General features: G+C 41.4%; 1 protein-coding gene and 1 long non-coding RNA gene across 11 annotated transcripts in view; one reads left to right on the forward strand and one right to left on the reverse strand.

The window, feature by feature from the left end:
* Nucleotides 1-1,155: 1,155 nt before the first annotated feature.
* The window catches only part of DZANK1 (double zinc ribbon and ankyrin repeat domains 1), a 53,643-nt gene continuing 36,628 nt past the window's right edge, over nt 1,156-18,170 (reverse strand). For 8 of the 10 annotated variants that reach the window (XM_036418845.2, XM_036418842.2, XM_036418841.2 and 5 more), the window contains 6 exons: nt 17,500-17,600; nt 14,925-15,005; nt 14,278-14,405; nt 3,356-3,430; nt 1,871-2,256; nt 1,156-1,665 (listed from right to left, as the gene is read on the reverse strand). In XM_036418845.2, coding sequence (XP_036274738.1) covers nt 2,133-2,256; nt 3,356-3,430; nt 14,278-14,405; nt 14,925-15,005; nt 17,500-17,600 — 509 coding nt within the window. In that variant the 3' untranslated portion in view covers nt 1,156-1,665; nt 1,871-2,132. Of the gene's footprint in view, nt 1,666-1,870; nt 2,257-3,353; nt 3,431-14,277; nt 14,406-14,924; nt 15,006-17,499; nt 17,601-18,170 lie in introns of those variants that run through there. The other 2 variants (XM_045574672.1, XM_045574669.1) reach the window with 2 other exon arrangements.
* LOC123651552 lies at nt 8,498-9,251 on the forward strand. The gene is made up of 2 exons (XR_006740336.1): nt 8,498-8,643; nt 8,948-9,251. It is a non-coding gene; the product is annotated as an uncharacterized LOC123651552 (long non-coding RNA).

The raw sequence follows: 18,170 nt of genomic DNA on the forward strand, positions 1-18,170 counted from the left end.
GGAGTAGTACAGATAATCTTGAATTCCTAAGTCCACTATTTTTACAAGAATTCAGTTCTTGCCCTGGCAGGTTTAGCTCAGTGGATAGAGTGTCAGCCTGCGGACTGAAGGGTCCCGGGTTCGATTCTGGTCAAGATCATGTACCTTGGTTGCAGGCACATCCCCAGTAGGGGGTGTGCAGGAGGCAGCTGATCGATTTCTCATCAATGTTTCTAACTCTATCCCTCTCCCTCCCTCTCTGTAAAAAAACAATAAAATATATATATTTTAAATATATATATATATATAAATATATATATATATAAATATATATATATATATATATATATATATTTTTTTTTTTTTAAAAGAATTCAATTCTTTGGAAGACATAGAGTCACTAGTATGTTCATTAGAAAGTCTAGTCCCTTACATAGGGAGAAACTTTAGGAGCTGTATTCAGAGATTTCAGGTGAGGGGAGGAAACCTTCCAGGTTTCTTCCAGAGAATATGGCTTCCTCTGGAGTCTACCTGCATCTGGAGCTGCCCTCTTCCTTCGGCTGCTGTGACAGTTGCATCTCCTCAGTTCTCGAATGTCTATTGTTGTCTTTGCTAAACCATCTCCTAGCCACCTTTCTTGCTTTTTGTCAGGCTTTTGTCCCTACTTCTCCCATTATGAAGCCTCCTTAATAATATAATACACTGACCCCAGCACTCCAATCCCGGGCGGTCTTTCCTCTTTGACCAAACAAATTAGTGTCAGAGCCTGGGGTCTCCCACCACACCCATCTCAGAGCACCACTCCCGGAAATAAAGTGCAGGTAGTGATAGCAACCACTTAACAAAGTCTGTTATTTATTGTGCTAAGTTATTTTATATTAATGAATATTCTTGTTATACACAGTAAAAAACAATTTAGGCACCCCACGATTCAATCACCAAAGACTGAAATAACACTCTGAAAAAAGGAGTAAGCCAAAATTAGGCATTCATGCAAGTACTTTATTTAAACCTTATTTGTCACCAAATTACAAGCCATAACAATAGGAATGTCCATGAATTCAACACAAGAAAAACACTTTTAATAAGCCAATCTGAGAAAGACAAATATCACATGATCTCACTTATTTGTGGAATCGAATGAACAAAATAATACCCAAAGCACAGAGACATGGAACAGACTGATATACCTTGATGTGAGGTTGGGGGTGGGGGGGTAGGAAGAGCTAAACCAAAGAACTTAGAGGCACAGCCCACGGACACAGGCAATAGGGTAATGAAGACGTGGGCGTGAGTAGGAACTGGAAAAAGGGAGGTAAAGGAGGGAGGAAATGGAAGTATAACAAGAAAAGATATTAAGAAAAGAAAAATTTTTAAATAAACTCAGTCTTTATATCATAAGTTGGAACCACCTACAAGACACATTAAGCAAAAGAACAAGATAGGACAGTGTGTAGTTCACTACTACTTGTCTCACAAGAGGAGAGATAATATATGTGTATATTATCTATATTTGTATTCATGCCTACTCTATAGACCTGCACATGCATACACTACACACACGGCTTATACAATCCTGTACTATTTCTGGAAAGACACAGTTGACGCTACCACTGGCTACCTCTGAGGAGGGGAAGTGGGTGGCTGAGGGTCAGGGATGGGAAGCAGACTTTTCACTACATGATACTTAACCCTTTGCACTCCGCTGTCCCCTCTCGGGGGACATCGGAATTCTAGCATATCACTCGGATGTCCCCTCTCAGGGGGGACATTGCAGTTTATTAGTGATTACGGGGAACTGAGTTAACTCAACGCACGTGTCCGCCGCAAAGTAGCGTCGAGTAGCTGGTAGCCAATGTCCAGAATGGTTCGGAGTGCAAAGGGTTAATACTTTTTAGCTTTGCATTTTGTGCAATTATTATCTATTGAAAAAGAAAATCTAAAACAAGCAGCAATAAGACATGCATCAAGTTCATCACCATCACATTAGGAAATACCCATGCTTACACTGTCACATAATTAAAAGACAAAAACATATGACTTCATCTTAACCACAGTTGCCAAACTCAAATACACATTTCAGAAGGAAACGAGCAAAGAACTGCCAGGGCTGGATGGTTTCTTTACGTGAAGCTCCGTGGAGGTCCTAGTGCCTAATAGTCATCAAGGCCAAGCTTAGCAGCGAAGAGCGAGGTGATGAGGTCATCCCCAATTGACAGAGCCAGGTCACGGGGGGTGTGGCCTCTAATATTCTTCTTTCGGATGCTTGCATTGCATCTGGGAAAGGAATGGGGGTGAAATGAAGGACGTAGGCACTTGGACCTGAACGCCTGGCTCTTCCCTGACTCGGAGGCCAGTCTGGGAGCCTCCTGGCCCCACCTTCCCAATTCTGTCCCCAAGAGGCCACCATGACCCTCAGCCTCAAGGGCGGCTCTTAAAAGGGTGAGTGAGACCTTTTGAGGGACTTTCTGACTTCATACGTTCAATTGCCAATCCTGGCCATTGCATCAAAGTCCTACAACTAAAGGTGTTTAAGAAGTGGGCAACATTTTATTTTTTTATTTTTTTTAATATATTTTATTGGCTTTTTTTTTTTTTACAGAGAGAAAGGAAGAGGGACAGAGAGCTAGAAACATCCATGAGAGAGAAGCATCGACTAGCTGCTTCCTGCACACCCCCCATTGGGGATATGCCCGCAACCAAGGTACATGCCCTTGACCGGAATCGAACCTGGGACACTTCCGACCCCAGGCGGACGCTCTATCCACTGAGACAAACCGGTTTCGGTGGAGGGCAACATTTTAATTGTGTGTTTAAAAGCTCCTAGTGGCCCTAGCTGGTTTGGTTCAGTGAATAGAGTGTCAGTCTGTAGACTGAAGGGTCCCGGGTTTGATTCTAGTTTAAGGGGCCATGCCCGGGTTACAGACGTGATCCCAGTAAGGGACATGCAGGAGGCAGCTGATCATTGATTCTCCCCCAGCATTGATGTTCCTATCTCTCTCTCTCTCCCTTCCTCTCTGAAACCAATAAAATATATATTTTTTAAAAGCTCCCAGTCCCAGAAGCCATGGTGAGTGGTGGCCCCCATTCACTGGACTAAGTGTATTAATTAGGAGATCTGGGGGAGATAATAGATCAGCTGAAGGACTTGTATACATGCATTTAAGTACAACCAATGGATACAAAACTTTGGGGAGTGTGGGTATGTATGGGAGGCGGGGAATGGTAAGATATGTGCACAAATAATAATTTAATTAAAAAAAAAAAAAAAAAGAGTAAAGACAGCCCTAACCGGTTTGGCTCTCTGAAATCACCCGAAGTCAGCAGGGGGAGCACGTGGCCCTCAGAGGTCTTCCCAAGCGGCCAGTGAACTTACCCTAGTAAAGCAGCGATACACTCCCTTCCTGCCATGCCAAGCAGAGTTGCTTCATGAAGAGCAGTATTTTGGTACCTGTTTGGAGAAAAAAAAATCACCCTGGCTAAAAAAACTGGACAGGGAACACATGACCACAGGGGCCTTGGTTTCACCCACTGCCCTATTTAACAAATTGATATAATCTCTTGAGTCTCCCCTCACTGCCGCTTCCCTTAGAGAAATACTGTGATGGTGGCTAAGCTGTGATGTTAGATAGAAAGTGAAACGTCTCTGGACACATTCATTTCTTATTATGTATTTTTAAAAATTTATCTGACACATTCATATTTTAAAGTGAGAAACCTCACAAAGATCTGGTTTGTAGGTGATTTAACAAATGCTAATAAATACTCTTTCAGTAAATTTCCTACCAGAGTTTATGGAACATATTAGACACAGTCTCCACTCTGGCTTGGACCTCTTGGGCATTGTCTACATCAGCGGTCACCAACCAGTGATCCATGAGGTCTGAAAGGTTGGTGACCACTGGTCTATATGATAACAACCTTTCAGAGCTGAAGCTATTCCTCTTTTAAAAATTTTTTTTTTTTATTTCAGAGAGGAAAGGAGAGGGAGAGAGAGATAGAAACATCAGTGATGAGAGAATCACTGATCAGCTGCCTCCTGCACGCCCCCTAATGGGAATCGAGCTGCAACCCAGGCATGTGCCCTGACCAGGAACTGAACCATGACCTCTGATTCAAAGGTAGACTCAACCACTGAGCCACACAGGCTGGGCGGAAGCTCCTATTCCTGTGTAGGAAACTGACTTCAGTGAGTTGGGTTGTAGGCTATGAAAATAAACGCCAATCTTAGAATCTACAAAACAAGCTCTAGAGGTGAGACAGAGCATATTTTGCTGCATGCCAGACTGTCTCTCCACCTTGCCTGGCCAGGTTTGGCCCAGAGAGAGAGCAGTGGATGCCTAAAATGAAGGATGGGGTGATACCTGCATCCTAGAACTCATGGAAGGATCCTGATCAGAGAGGGCAGGAGTGATGGTACGTACATGGGAGTCACAATTGGACTAGAAAAGGGATGAACAATGGAAGTTCTGCATTCTCCCGGGCCTGCTCTTTCCCCTGATACAACCGTTCTATCCTCTGCACCTGCAAATATACCTGCAGCCATCAATTTATCTCAAAGGAAAGAAAAATATGGTGGTCTCTACTCTGAAAAAGTTAAATGGTGCCCCCAGAAAAAAAATCAGGTAAGCAATTGCCATGCTCAGAGGGAAGTCTTCCAATTGTCTCTGTCTGAGAGAAGCTTCATCTACCCCAAAACTCCCCAGTTGACCAACTCCTCTCAAGTACACAGAATCCCACTCATTTAGCTTACTCCCCATTTTAATATGGATAGACAACAAGGGATCACAGGCATCTGAGAAATACCAAAACATGCAACATAAATCTTTAAAAGACAAAATCTAATTGGTATCCTAAGAATGATTGAAGACAATATCAGACAAAAACATGAAAACAAAACAAAACATGAGGCCATGAAGAAGAAACAATAAACACAGGGAAACAAAAAGAAAACAACCATGTGATGACAAAGGAAGAGACTGGAGTGATGCGCATACAAGCCAAGGGATGCCAAGGGTTGCTGGGGACTACAAGAAGCTACAAGGCAAGGATAATTCTTCCCTGAAGGCTTCTGAGAAAATATAACCTTTGACACCTTGATTTTAGCTTATGGTCTCTGGAACTTTATAAGAATAAATCTGTTGTTTTCAGTCCCCCCAAAAAGGGAAAAACAATAAGAACAAAAAGTAGCTCTTAGAAAGTAAACATATGATTATTGAAATCGAAAGTATTAAACAGGTGGATTAAGAAATTATCTTAAGAAAAGAGAAAAAGGGAGATAAAAATATGGGGGGAAATATATATATATGATATCATCAACTCAAGAGATCTACCATCAAACTAATAGGAGTTCTAGAAGGAGAGAACAAAAAAAAATGGAGAGATAAAAGAAATTTCTCTTGAGCTGAAGAAAAACATGACTTTTTAGACTAAAAGGACCAACTGGGTGAATGAAAAATTGCACATGAAAAAAAGACACCCTTGTGAAATTTCTGAACATCAAGGATAAATGCTTCTAGAAAGAATAGGTCACAAAGAAAAAATTTGCTGTAAAATTTTCATGGCTATATGGGATGCTAGAAAGTAAGAGAGCAAGGCTTTCTAAGATTTGAGGAAATTTTATTTTGAATATAAAGTAATAGTAGTCAAAGCATTAATCACGAGTGAAGACAACCCTAACCGTTTTGGCTCAATGGATAGAGCTGATGCCTGTGGACTGTAGGGTCCCAGGTTCGATTTCAGTCAAGGGCATGTACCTCAGTTGCAGGCATATCCCCAGTAGGGGTGTGCAGGAGGCAGCAGATCGATCAAGGATTCAGAACGTTATTTCTACACACCCTTTCTGAAGGAGTTACTTGAGGCCACACTTTATCCTGACAAAGGTCAAAAGCAAGAAAGAGGAAAATGTGAACAATAACTACAGATGAATTCCAATAAAATAAAAATCCCACAATCACCATTGTACAGCAGAGCTGAAAAGCTATCAGGCAAAATCCAAATAGGAAATGTACTCCAAGAAGAATGTCTCTAAGAACAACACTGAAAAAGTAAGAAGTGAGACAGGATTATGAATTTGGTAAAGCCATGTTCTTTTTCAAGCCTGAAAAAAACAAAGGCAATCATAAATTCAAGGAAAATCAAAGATACAAAAGTTATATGTTATTCATAGTTTATGAAAGAATATGAAATGCAACAGGATTTTGAACAATTGATGGTGTGTAAAGAGAATCAATTTGGCATTTCTGGTAAGAAAATTTTACTTTGACTGGCCTAGGGGTCATTATCTCGAATCCACAAAGAAGGAAATGTAATCACAACATATCTCTTAATTCTTCAACGAACAATATTTATATGGCTATTACAATACAATTGTTCTTTCTGCTTCTCAACTATTGAAATCAATTATTAGAATAAATTATAATTAGGACACCTAATCACAAGAAATATGTCTTCATTATGTTAACACGAGAAAATATAACTGATCAGCCTTGTAAAAATAATAATAGAAATAAAAGAGTAATATAAATTGTGAGATGGAAGGGGAAGAAGGGGTAGAGGTAAAGATAGGAAGCAGTAATATATGCATTAATATACAAGGCAGTCAAGAGATACCATTGAAAGATAATGGTCAAGGCCCTGCCAGGGTAGTTCAGTTGTTTAGAATATCACCTTGATATGCCAAGATTGTGGGTTTGATCCCTAGTCAGGGCACATACAAGACTCAACCAATGAATGCATACGTGAGTGGGACAATAAATCTCTCTCTCTCTCTCTCTCCTTCCCTCTTACCCTGTCTCTAAAATAAGTCTAAAAATGATAGCAATCAAAATATGAGTTTAGGAACATTATTTATAGCAGGAATTAATAAAAGAACCAAAAATAATAATAGAATTATTAAAACATTAATATGAAGATAGAAATAATCAGGTGGGGTCAGTGAAACAAATCATCATCTGGCATGGCAAGATGATAATACCTAACCATGATAAATCAGGAATTGGCAAGATGATAATACCTAACCATGATAAATCAGGAATTGGCAAGATGATAATACCTAACCATGATAAATCAGGAATTATCAGTTTAAGCATATTGTTTAGTGACTGATGTAGCTGACTCCCAGGAGAATTAAAAAATATTTCAATGTAGCTCTAGCAAGTTTGGCTCAGTGGATAGAGCATCGGCCTGGGGACTTGAAGGAGGGTCTGGGTTCAATTCTTATCAAGGGCACATGCCCAGATTGCAGGCTCAATCCTCAGTAGGGGGATGCAGGAGGCAGCCGATCAATGATTCTCTCTCATCAGTGATGTTTCTATCTTTCTCACCCTCTCCCTTACTCTCTGAAATAAAAGAAATATATATATCTAAACAACAACAAAATATCTCAATGCAGCTGTCCCTAGGAACAAGAAATGGGGATTAAGAAGTGAGGACATGATATTTCATTTGCATAATAATCTCCAGGTCCCTCCAAGCTATCTCAAAGAGTAATAGATTATTCTTTTTTACAGCTGCACAGTATTCTCTTGTGTAAATACACCACAGCTTTCCAGTTAGCGAAAGACAATATCACATGATCTCACTCATATTTGGAATCTAATGAACAAAATTAACTGATAAACAAAATAGTATCTGAGGCATGGAAACATGGAACAAACTCAGAGGGAAGAGGGCAGGGGGCAGGAAGAGATTAACCTAACAATGTATATGTATAGCTGCTTTGCCCATGAACACAGAAAATAGGGTGGTGAAGGCCTAGGGCAGGGTGGGAACTGGGTGGGGGGCACAATGGGGATAAAAGGGAGGACATCTGTAATACTTTCAACAAAAAGATAAAAAATAAATTCAGCAAAAAAAAAAAAGAAGGGCAGAGGAGGACTGCTAATCCCTTCTATAGGATTTGACTTTTCTATCCTGTGCAGGTCTTACTTTGATAAAATTAAAAAATTATTTGGCATATAAGAATTGTTTTCAATAAACAAATACAAATTTTTAAAATCTTTCTGCCAGCCCAGATGGTGTGGCTTAGTGGTTGAGCATAGACCCACAAACTAGGAAGTCACAGTTCAATTCCAGGTCAGGGCACATGCCCAGGTTGCAGACTTGATCCCCAGTAGGGAGTATGCAGGAGGTAGCGATCGATGATTCTCTCTCATCATTGAGGTTTCTCTCTCTTTCTCCCTTTCCCTTCCTCTCTCTGAAATCAATAAAAACATATTTTTAAAAATCTTTCTGCCAGACTAGTCATAAATAAGGAAATCTCACTTTGGAACAACCTCTCCAATAGTCTTCTGCACCTAAAGCAAGTCTCTTCCAGACTAAGTCTGTGTCTCTGGTCTCAGGGGGTAGGTTTGGGTCCTTTCCTGACCACATCTTCTATTCTTCTACCTGGCTTTATTATCTTTGCAACACTTATTCTCCAAAATTACTTATTCATTTGTATGTTTATTGTCTGTCTCCTCCACTATATTGTAAACTCCACAAGGGAAAGAATTTTGTCTTCATCACTGCTGTATCTCCATTACCTAGATGATGACTGGCACATAGTAGGTGCTCAAAAACCACTAGCGAAATGAACACATCCACAAAAAGAATGAACAGACAAACTGAAGGAAGAAGCATTGCCTCCAAGATTGAAGCCTATATGAGTTGCAAGAAGTTCAGGTAAGTATAACTATGACCTTCCCCATATAGATGTGGAAGGGTAATCCTCTGATTTGGGCACCAGAATCTGAACTGTCCACTTAAATAGATGCCTCTCCTTTTTCCAAAGTAATTGAAAAACTGAGTACTTTCACTGGTTTTTCACTGCAACAGCACTCTAAAAGCACCAAACACCCTGATGGTTCTGGATCTTATCTAGTTTTAAATCTTATCATGCACACGATTTGTTACTTAAATAACTTATTTGGCTAAGGCTCCTGGTGTCAAGCAAATCTGAATAGTGTTTTTCCTCCTATTTTCCCAGAGGCAATAGATGGAAGTGTCAACGCAATGTGCCTTTGCCAGAATTTCCAAAGGTCTGCCCATTGGTTCTATATAGTTTCTTCAAGCAACTAAGTTTTGGGGATCAGCCTTCATATTGTTGGTGGTGGTGGTGATGATATCATCATCATCATTATTTTTTAAAATCAGGTCAACATAACTGACAGCTCAGGTACAGGGGGAAATCCCCAGTGTCCAATAGCATTATGAGGCCATTTCCTTACCAAATGCTATGGTGGGCTGTCTCTTAAAAGCTCAATTCATATCAATACATTCCGGACGGATCAAGAGAATTCTCGTGCTTTCTGTTCTACAGTTTGTGGCCTTAAAAAAGATATTAGCTTGTAAAAACATGTAATAAATAACTTCAAGATGCAATGGGGCCCTAACCAGTTTGGCTTAGTGGATAGAGCGTTGGCCTGCAGACTGAAGAATCCTAGGTTCGATTCCAGTCAAGGGCATGTACATTGGTTGCGAGCACATCCCTAGTGGGGGGGGGGGTGCAGGAGGCAGCTGATCGATGTTTCTCTCTCATCAATGTTTCTATCTCTCTATACTTCTCCCTTTCTCTCTGTAAAAAAATCAATAAAATATATATTTTAAAAATGCAATGGATATTTAATTTTAAAGCGTGCCTTTAAGATCTATGTAAAACGTTTTTTGTACTAGTTCAATAGAAACTTATCTGGCCACTGGGTAAAGCTCGCAATAAAACTACTGGTCCGCAATGTGTTAAAAACAGTCTCTATATCTTCACTACTCGAACTATGGTACCTGGATCAGTGGCATCCTCCTGGATCAACTGTATATGCATCTTAACAAGATCTTTGATAGTTTCATATATGAAGTAAAATATGAGAAACTCTTTTTAAGTCCAGCTTCTTAGAATTTGATATATTAAAAGACTAGTATAACATGCCCTTTCTTAATTATGAAAACTCAGGCCTAGGAAGACTTGGTGATATCTATTAAGAATAATAGAATAGCCGAGACCAGTTTGGCTCAATGGATAGAGCGTCGGCTTGGGGACTGAAAGGTCCTAGGTTCGATTCCGGTCAAGGGCATGTACCTTGGTTGCGGGCATATCCCCAGTAGGGGGTGTGCAAGAGGCGGCTGATCGATGACTCTCTCTCATCGATGTTTCTAGCTCTCTATCTCTCTCCCTTCCTCTCTGTACAAAATCAATAAAATATATTTTTTTAAAAAAAGAATAATAGAATACAGCCAAAACCGGTTTGGCTCAGTGGATAGAGCATCCGTCTACGGACTGAAAGATCCCAGGTTCAATTCCGGTCAAGGGCATGTATTGATACATTGGTTATGGACACATCCCCAGTATGGGGTGTGCAAGAGGCAGCTGGTCGATGTTTCTCTCTCATCGATGTTTCTAGCTCTCTATCCCTCTCCCTTCTTCTCTGTAAAAAATCAATAAAATATATTTTTAAAAGAAAAAAAAAAAGAGTAATAGAATACAGCCAAAACCGATTTGGCTCAGTGGATAGAGCGTCAGCCTGCGGACTGAAAGGTCCCGGGTTCGATTCTGGTCAAGGGCATGTGCCTTAGTTGGGGGCACGTCCCCGGTGGGGGGGGTGCAGGAGGCAGCTGATCAATGATTCTCTCTCATCAATATTTCTAATTCTCTATCCCTCTCTCTTCCTCTCTGTAAAAAAATCAATAAAATATTTTTTAAAAGAATAATAGAATACAGAACTTTAACTTAAATTGTATAAACTAACACCTTTCACCCTGGGTTTCATTGTGCAGTCCATATTTCCCATTCAAAGCTTGCTATCATTTATTAATGTCCAATTATTAGGCTCTTCCTAGAAATTACAAATACATGGTCTCATTTTCTCCTCCAACTGATTCTATAACAATAAGTATTATTATCTCTATTTTATGGATAAAAAGGCCTAGCAAGAATATGCTCATTTTCTCTACATTTTGCTCTCTTCTGTCTATGTGCTCTCTCTCCAAGAGCGGAATTTCCAGTGCTCACCTTCTAAGTTTACACTTTTCATGAGGTCAATTTAATTACTTCTGCCTGGCTATCAGTTATTCCGATAATTTGTTCATCTACTCAACACACATTTGAATGCCAGCCTGATGTCCCCATTTGTGCCAGGGCTGGGGTCCTCTCTCTGGGAGCTCAGGATACCAGTTGTAAATGCAGGCAGAGGGGTACACAGCATGTGTTGGGAGCAGACAAAGGATGTCTCAGTCACACCAGTGACACCAATCTCCTCTGCATCTTTCAGCTTTCCTTCTTCCTAGTAGCATATGGCTTAACTCTTTGCCACTTCACCCCTCAAGTTCCTTGGGTCTTTATAAGACACTTACCATTTGAACTTAGATATGCTGATGGAGTCACCACATTTCCTAAGTAGATATATGATCGTCTTTCTTCACAACTATCCCCAGTCTGAGCAGAATGTGTATTCGATTTACAGTTTAGTTTTGGAAAATGATGAATTGTGACTCTGCCAATTCTAATTTTGTATACTGCTCATCCTACAACTTAACTCAAATATGGAAAGTGGGGGTGGGGGGTAGAAGATGGCATAGAGGGGATAAATGGTGGAAAAAATAAAATAAATATATGGAAGGTATGCTAGATGGAATATACCTCCTTTTCAGAACCCCATACTTCAGATTAGTTTGAGTTTGTTCCTCTGAATAGCGGTGTTCTCTCATCAGACCTTTTAGAACATGTTTTATACAATAGTTATACCTTGGTGTTCCTGGAATTCGTATTTTAAAGAAATTTTACTCTTAACCAACAAACAATTCAAACTATTTATTCAAATCTAAGCACCATAGTGGATTAAGATAGATTCTCTTTGTAAATCTTCAATTACCTAATACCATGGTCAGCAAACTGTGGCTCACGAGTCACATGTGGCTCTTTGGCCCCTTGAGTGTGGCTCTTTCACAAAATACCACGGCCTAAGCAAGTCTATTTTGAAGAAGTGGTGTTAGGAGAAGTTTAAGTTTAAAAAATTTGGCTCTCAAAAGAAATTTCAGTCATTGTACTGTTGATATTTGGCTCTATTGACTAATGAGTTTGCCGACCACTGGCCTAACAGAACAAATCTCCACAGCTGAACCTCCAAGAAGTAGACTGCGAGTTGCATTTTCTTCACCTGGAGCAGATCTGAGAAATTAATTGTCTGAAACTCCCATGAAGAAAGGCAACTACTGTCCAAAACAGACAACCCTCTTCTGTGTCCTTCTCCCAGCGAGACCTTGAGTCTGTTTCTGAAGTCTGCGAAGAGGTATCAGCTTCGGTGGAGGATGTGTACCTAGCCCTTTTCTTCCTGTTGAATATGAGTTTATTCTGATAGAAATGACACAAACATGGTAAACAGAAACACTAGGAAGGCCTCTGCTACCTGCCAACCTCCTTAATGGAAGTGACCTCATGTGGAAGCCAGCGGGCTGCTTCTCTCCACTAGCCAAATGTGCCTGGGAGGGAAGGCGCATTTCAATCCGGGGGGTGCTGAGGACAATTCCCTGGGCCTCTTCTCCAGGACAGCCAGGTCTCCGGCTGGCTTATACCTGGAGAGCAGTAGGATGAATGGAAACTTGAGGATGTGTTCTTGGATCCACAGAGATCCAGCTATGGGGCAGAGGGCAGGCTGACCTAGGCCTAAATACTTCAAATGAACAAATATAAACCAGACTTGCATAATTTGGCTTCCAGTGGAAAAATCTGCTTTCCTCCACTGGCATAAACTGAAAAGGAAGAGATCTCTGAGCTCTATTTAGGGGGAAGGCATTCAGTCTAGCACTCCTCCCTCCCCCCATGTGAGCTAAATTCTGCTACTAGTACCCAGGAGCACGCAGTAAGAATGGCAAAGGGCTATTATACATCCTCGAGACAGATGGCATAACCAGAGACTTAGCAGAAATACAATGAGATCACATGGATAAACAGCATGATGGGTTCGAATGGTGATAAAGCAAAAGTAAAAACTGAAGAACACCAAAGAAAACCAGTGAATCTGTTGCCCGTCTAAGATAGTTTCATCCTCTTAGCTGGGCTTTTCATAAAGCTAGGACTCATCAGACTTAAGCATCAGCTCAAAATGTGCTCAATATATTTTTGTATTAATCATAACATACTTAAATGCTATAAGAAAAGATTATCTGAATTATACAAATATAAACTATACCTTAACACAAAACAAGATAGTAGTATTTTTATTGTTAATGATGATACAGTGTGGAATAAAGAAGCTGACAGAGTATGATGAATGTGAACCCTAAGAAAATTTAAGAAAGTAAACTCCAGCCATCAAATGTTTACACCAGTGTGCCAAAATCCTGCTATAAAATAAAACTAAAAAGGGAGTCATGCCTACTGATATAGTATAGCTGTCTTTTTGGGCAAAGACTGATAAAAATGCACATCTAAAAATTAAGAGGGATATATTTTTAATAAAAACACTAGAAGAAATTTTGAAACAGAGAAAAACAGAAGCAAAACTACTGGACTTTTGTCCCCTATGCTGGCTTGAGACACTCAGCAGTATAATTCGATGACCTGGGCTTTGACCCTGTCTTAATAATTCAGAAGGCAGTAATGTTAGACACCTGGGATGCCCCTAGAGACGTCTAGTTAAACAGCTTGGTCAGCAGGATAGGCAATTAACAGGAAGGACCCGTACTCAAGGAATTTCCCACCCCAGGTTTCCTACTATTTGCAAGACACCAACAGGAACACAGGCTGGGAGAGGTCAAGAGGCAGGACAGCACCAAGACCAGGACAGTAGGTAACAAAGTCATCACACATGATGTGGTATCACTCTGTCCTGCTTCACAGCTGGGGAAACCAAGGCACCAGGAGATTATGTGTTGAGCTCAGATGGACCCATCTCCTCCCCAATGATGTTAACCTGTGAGACAAGTGCATATCATTTTCTTTGTGCATTAACTTCGTGGGTATATTCCTATGGGGCTTTCTTCTCTTACAATTCAGATCATGATGAAAGCATTGCTTAAAACCCTAAGCACTAAGAACCTGCCAGCCCCACAATAGTATAAATTAATGAATTAACAAAATGTACCATCCTTTGTAAAAGCTACTAAAATTTAGGCAATCCAAAGGTCCATTTTGAAGACTTCATTCTAACCAGATTTAGAAAATATGAGCTATTGAGTCTCTTACTAAGGCCACAATGGGTGCGGATGGTGCCTAAGTGGGTGAGATTGCACAGGGCGTGCAGGTAGCTGATCCTGCTGCAGCAGAGCTCAAGGTACTGGCTGGCTGCCGCATGGCGCCAGAACTCTCCTCCATTGTGTCTCACTTACGGTCCCCACGGCCGCTCGAGGTCTGCTCCTCTCTGCACGAGGACTGGGATCGCTTCATGGTGCCTATTGATCACAGCCACGGTAATAACGGGTCGGTCTTCATTGTCACTGCAGTTGGGATCTGCTCCCTGCAGCACACGGAAAAGGACAAGCCTGCCACAAAACCCTGCACTCAGGAGCATCTAATCACCTTCTTAGTCACAAACAAGCATCCTCGATGGAACTAAACAGCTTTAAGTCCACAGAGAAGGGAGTCAGGAACCCCGAGACCCAGCAAAGAACAGACAGAGCTGCCATGTCACTCGGGTGGTAAAACTTCTGTTTCCACATCGGAAGGAGTAGGTACCCAGACAAGCTTGCCTCTTTAGGAAACATGGGATCTCACAGACCAGGGATTCTGTCCATTTTTGTGCCTGTTATTTGGGCTCATATGCAGGTTTCTGCCTATTTCCTTTGTAATGAAAACTAGCAACAGGTAACAACAATTCATGTAAAGGTTTGGACTCGCCATTTAATCCATTCCCAGCATTAAAAAATTAACTGGCCCTGTGATAATCACAACATTGAACAGAACTTCCATCGGAAAGAGACAGAGATGAAACACAGGCTGGAACCCCCAGGGAGACTTGCTCTTCGGTTGCACTTACTTCATCAAGCAACTGTTCAATCACAGAGACTCTTCCTTCCCCTGTCGGTCCGACTTCCTTCAGCAGGAGCCTGTTTTCGGGCTGCAGCATTACAGAATGTGGTCATTTCCACTGCCACAAAATATCTTTACTGTCAAGTCCCTCTTACCCAGGCTCAGCCCTCGAGGTAAATGTCTCCTCTCCAGGGTTAAGTTCTGAGCCCCAGGGACAGGGGAGCATGAGCATGATCCTGTGTGTGTGTGTGTGTGTGTGTGTGTGTGTGTGTGTATGTGTGTGGTCTCCAACAGCCAGCAGCACTGATAAACACACCTAATGTACATTTTCCTGGTCTTTGAAATACTGCCTTGATGAAGGATAACACACTCACATTGTTTTATATTATTAAGGACAGGGATGCAAGGAGAAATCTCACCAAAACCAAGAAACACCACACTGGTTTTATTATGACTATTTCTAGGAAAAGCAACCGGGTGAATCCTAAAATTTACTTTGCATGCTGTTATAAAGTGCTCAAAGCCAGCCTAAGTAAGACAGCTCACAATACATGCTCACCTGAGGTGTGAGAGAACCAATAAAGTCGATCTCTTGCTTGGGGGGGAAATAACCTCTCATCTACCTATCATCAGAAATCTGAAGATTTTATTATCCTTATATTTTCAAAATGCAATGAAATTTATTTTTATATCATCTTTCCTTATAGAGAAAGGATTGCAAATGCTGATTACTGGAAGACTAAAGGAAGCATTCTAGGAAGCAGGAGACATTACCTCTAGTAGGTGTCTGCCACTGGATCCCACCCAAGGGTGACTGTGAGATAGTTCCGGGACCACCATTTACCTGTTTATAAAGTGGAAGTAATACCACACCTCCCTGGCTCCCTGGAAGACACGGGAATGAGGACACTGGCCAAGGCCTCTGAGCCTTTTGGAAGAAGATGCAAGGTTCACCCTGTGTCCTCCCAGTGAGCAGCTCAGAACAATGTGCTCTAATCCATCGGGGGAGGGGCAGGGGGCAGTTGTTTACACTGAATTCCATTCCGTATGAGGGAAAATGTACTAGAATGTCAACTTCATGAGGTCTGAGAACTTTAAGGCTTTTGTTTATTTTCAAGATCTAGAACTGCACCTAGAATAGATGTGCTCAAAAGTAATCACTGAATGAATGAACAGATGGTATAGCATCTGCCACTTGTCCCCTAAAAGAGAATGAGAAGATAAAGGCACATAACACTGGGGAATTCAGATCACGTATAGAATAAGTGGGTAGAATTTCCAAAATGGTAAAATTGTTATGAAGTTTATGGAATTCTATACTTCTGTTATACGTACTGACAATATTTCAAACTGGGAGAAGGTAGAGTACAAGGAATCACAAGCAATTAAGTTTTAAACAATTCTCAGGTATTCTTCCCACATTTATTAGGGTTTATGACAAGATGAAGAGCAGAGTCCCTGCCTCCAGAGGAATCACAATGCAAGCTAGGCGGCGGGTATGTGCGTCCGAGGATCCTGAGGGTCTGGCTTAACTGAAAGTTGGAGGGCAGGGCTGACTACAAGAAGCAAAGATACCCAGTGTCTCTTTCTGCAAAGCTCCCACTGAAATTATTTTAAACTCTACCAGCTGTGGAAACTCTAAAAGGATGCCATCAGAGGATCAGAAATGGTGAGGAATCCAGAGATGGAAAGTTGATGGGATCTGACAGACAAGGAACTCTAACCAAAGAAAAAACCCGGGTGAAAACCAGGGTGAGTGTGCTTTCTTTAGGGAGCCCTGCGCATGCTCAAAGTTAATCAACAAGGAGGGTAGAAGCTGAGTGCTGGGCCGCATCATGTGTATGTCATCAGAGGGCTTTCTTGTAAATATCTGAGGTGGCTGGTGTCCTCCTCTTCAATGCAAGGACAGGGGCTTTTGTTCTCTGCTTAAGCCCTGATAACTACTTTCCAGAGAGTGCATGATTTGCCTCACAGGCACTTCCTGGGAGCACTTGGGCGCAAGAAGGGCAGAGCCCCAACCTCTATGACAGACATAAGGAAGGGTCTGGAAGACTGCTCACACCGGAGTACTTTGTAGCACCACCCTCATCACCAGAGGAAATGCCGTCTTGTACTTTCTCCTGCCTCTGCCCACAACCCCCCAGGGAAGCCTGCCCCCACACATACCCATCCACCCACACAGAGACTCCAGACCCACCCATGCTGGGCACCCATGCCAGTTGCTTGTGAGAATCAAACTAGCTCTTCACCTGTTAATGTGACCAGACAACCAAGGGTCATCACATTTGAGACAAACCAAAAACAAGAACGCGAAAGATGGGCACACAGAACTGACACCAGAGGAAGAAGAGGTGATTCAGGACACTGATGAGAATTTTTAAATAATTCTAATTAATAATCTTGAGATATTTTAAAGAATTTCAAAAAAATCAATACAAATTGTCATGAAAAAAGGAACAAAAAATGAAAACAATTCTTCCATTGAACAAAAAATAAAAAAATAAAATAAAAAAATCTCAAAATAAAACATTAAGTAGACAGGCCAAAGAAGACATCTGTTAAGGACCAAGGGATACACATACTGTAAGCTGCTCCTTCCTTTCTTGAAATGTTCTGGTCTTGAAAGTCTTTGTCCTCTTGATTTTTTCAGTGGTATCGGAGGTGCTGTGGCAGTAGTCACTCACTGGAATGACAAAGAGTTGCGGATCAAAATGATGCCCCGGCCTCTCCCCCCAGGCACAGACCTAGAGTCTAGTGCCATGCCCCTCAAGAGGATAAAATAAATTTTGTAGAAATTTCTGTTTGAATACATTTGGTAGGAAGGATTCTGGTAGCCATTCATCTCAGTCCAAGACCAGAGAGGATGGGGGGAAGGAGAGGAATAGAAATGACTATAGTTTTTAAGCCCCAAAGAGCACTCCACCCCTGTTTATCTTCCCAAGCCTGTGAAAGACTTCAAAAGTCTCACCCCTGCCTTCAGGGAAGCCAGATAAATAAAATGGCTGGCAAATGAAAGTAAGACATATGGTTGGGCTGGCAAATTTTAAGCAATTCTGCCACCCTTGCCAAGTCTGTGTTCCTAGTCAATGGCTTTAAAATCAATGGAAGGAGCCTAGCTGGTTTGGCTAGGTGGATAGAACGTTGGCCTGCAGACTGAAGGGGCCCTGGTTTGATTCCGGTCAAGGCCACATGTGTGGGTTGTGGGCTCAATCACCAGTAGGGGGCGTGCAGGAGGCAGGCAATTAATGATCCT

Source organism: Pipistrellus kuhlii, unplaced genomic scaffold (genome assembly GCF_014108245.1).
Source record: "Pipistrellus kuhlii isolate mPipKuh1 unplaced genomic scaffold, mPipKuh1.p scaffold_m20_p_6, whole genome shotgun sequence".
NCBI classification, from domain to species: domain Eukaryota; kingdom Metazoa; phylum Chordata; class Mammalia; order Chiroptera; family Vespertilionidae; genus Pipistrellus; species Pipistrellus kuhlii.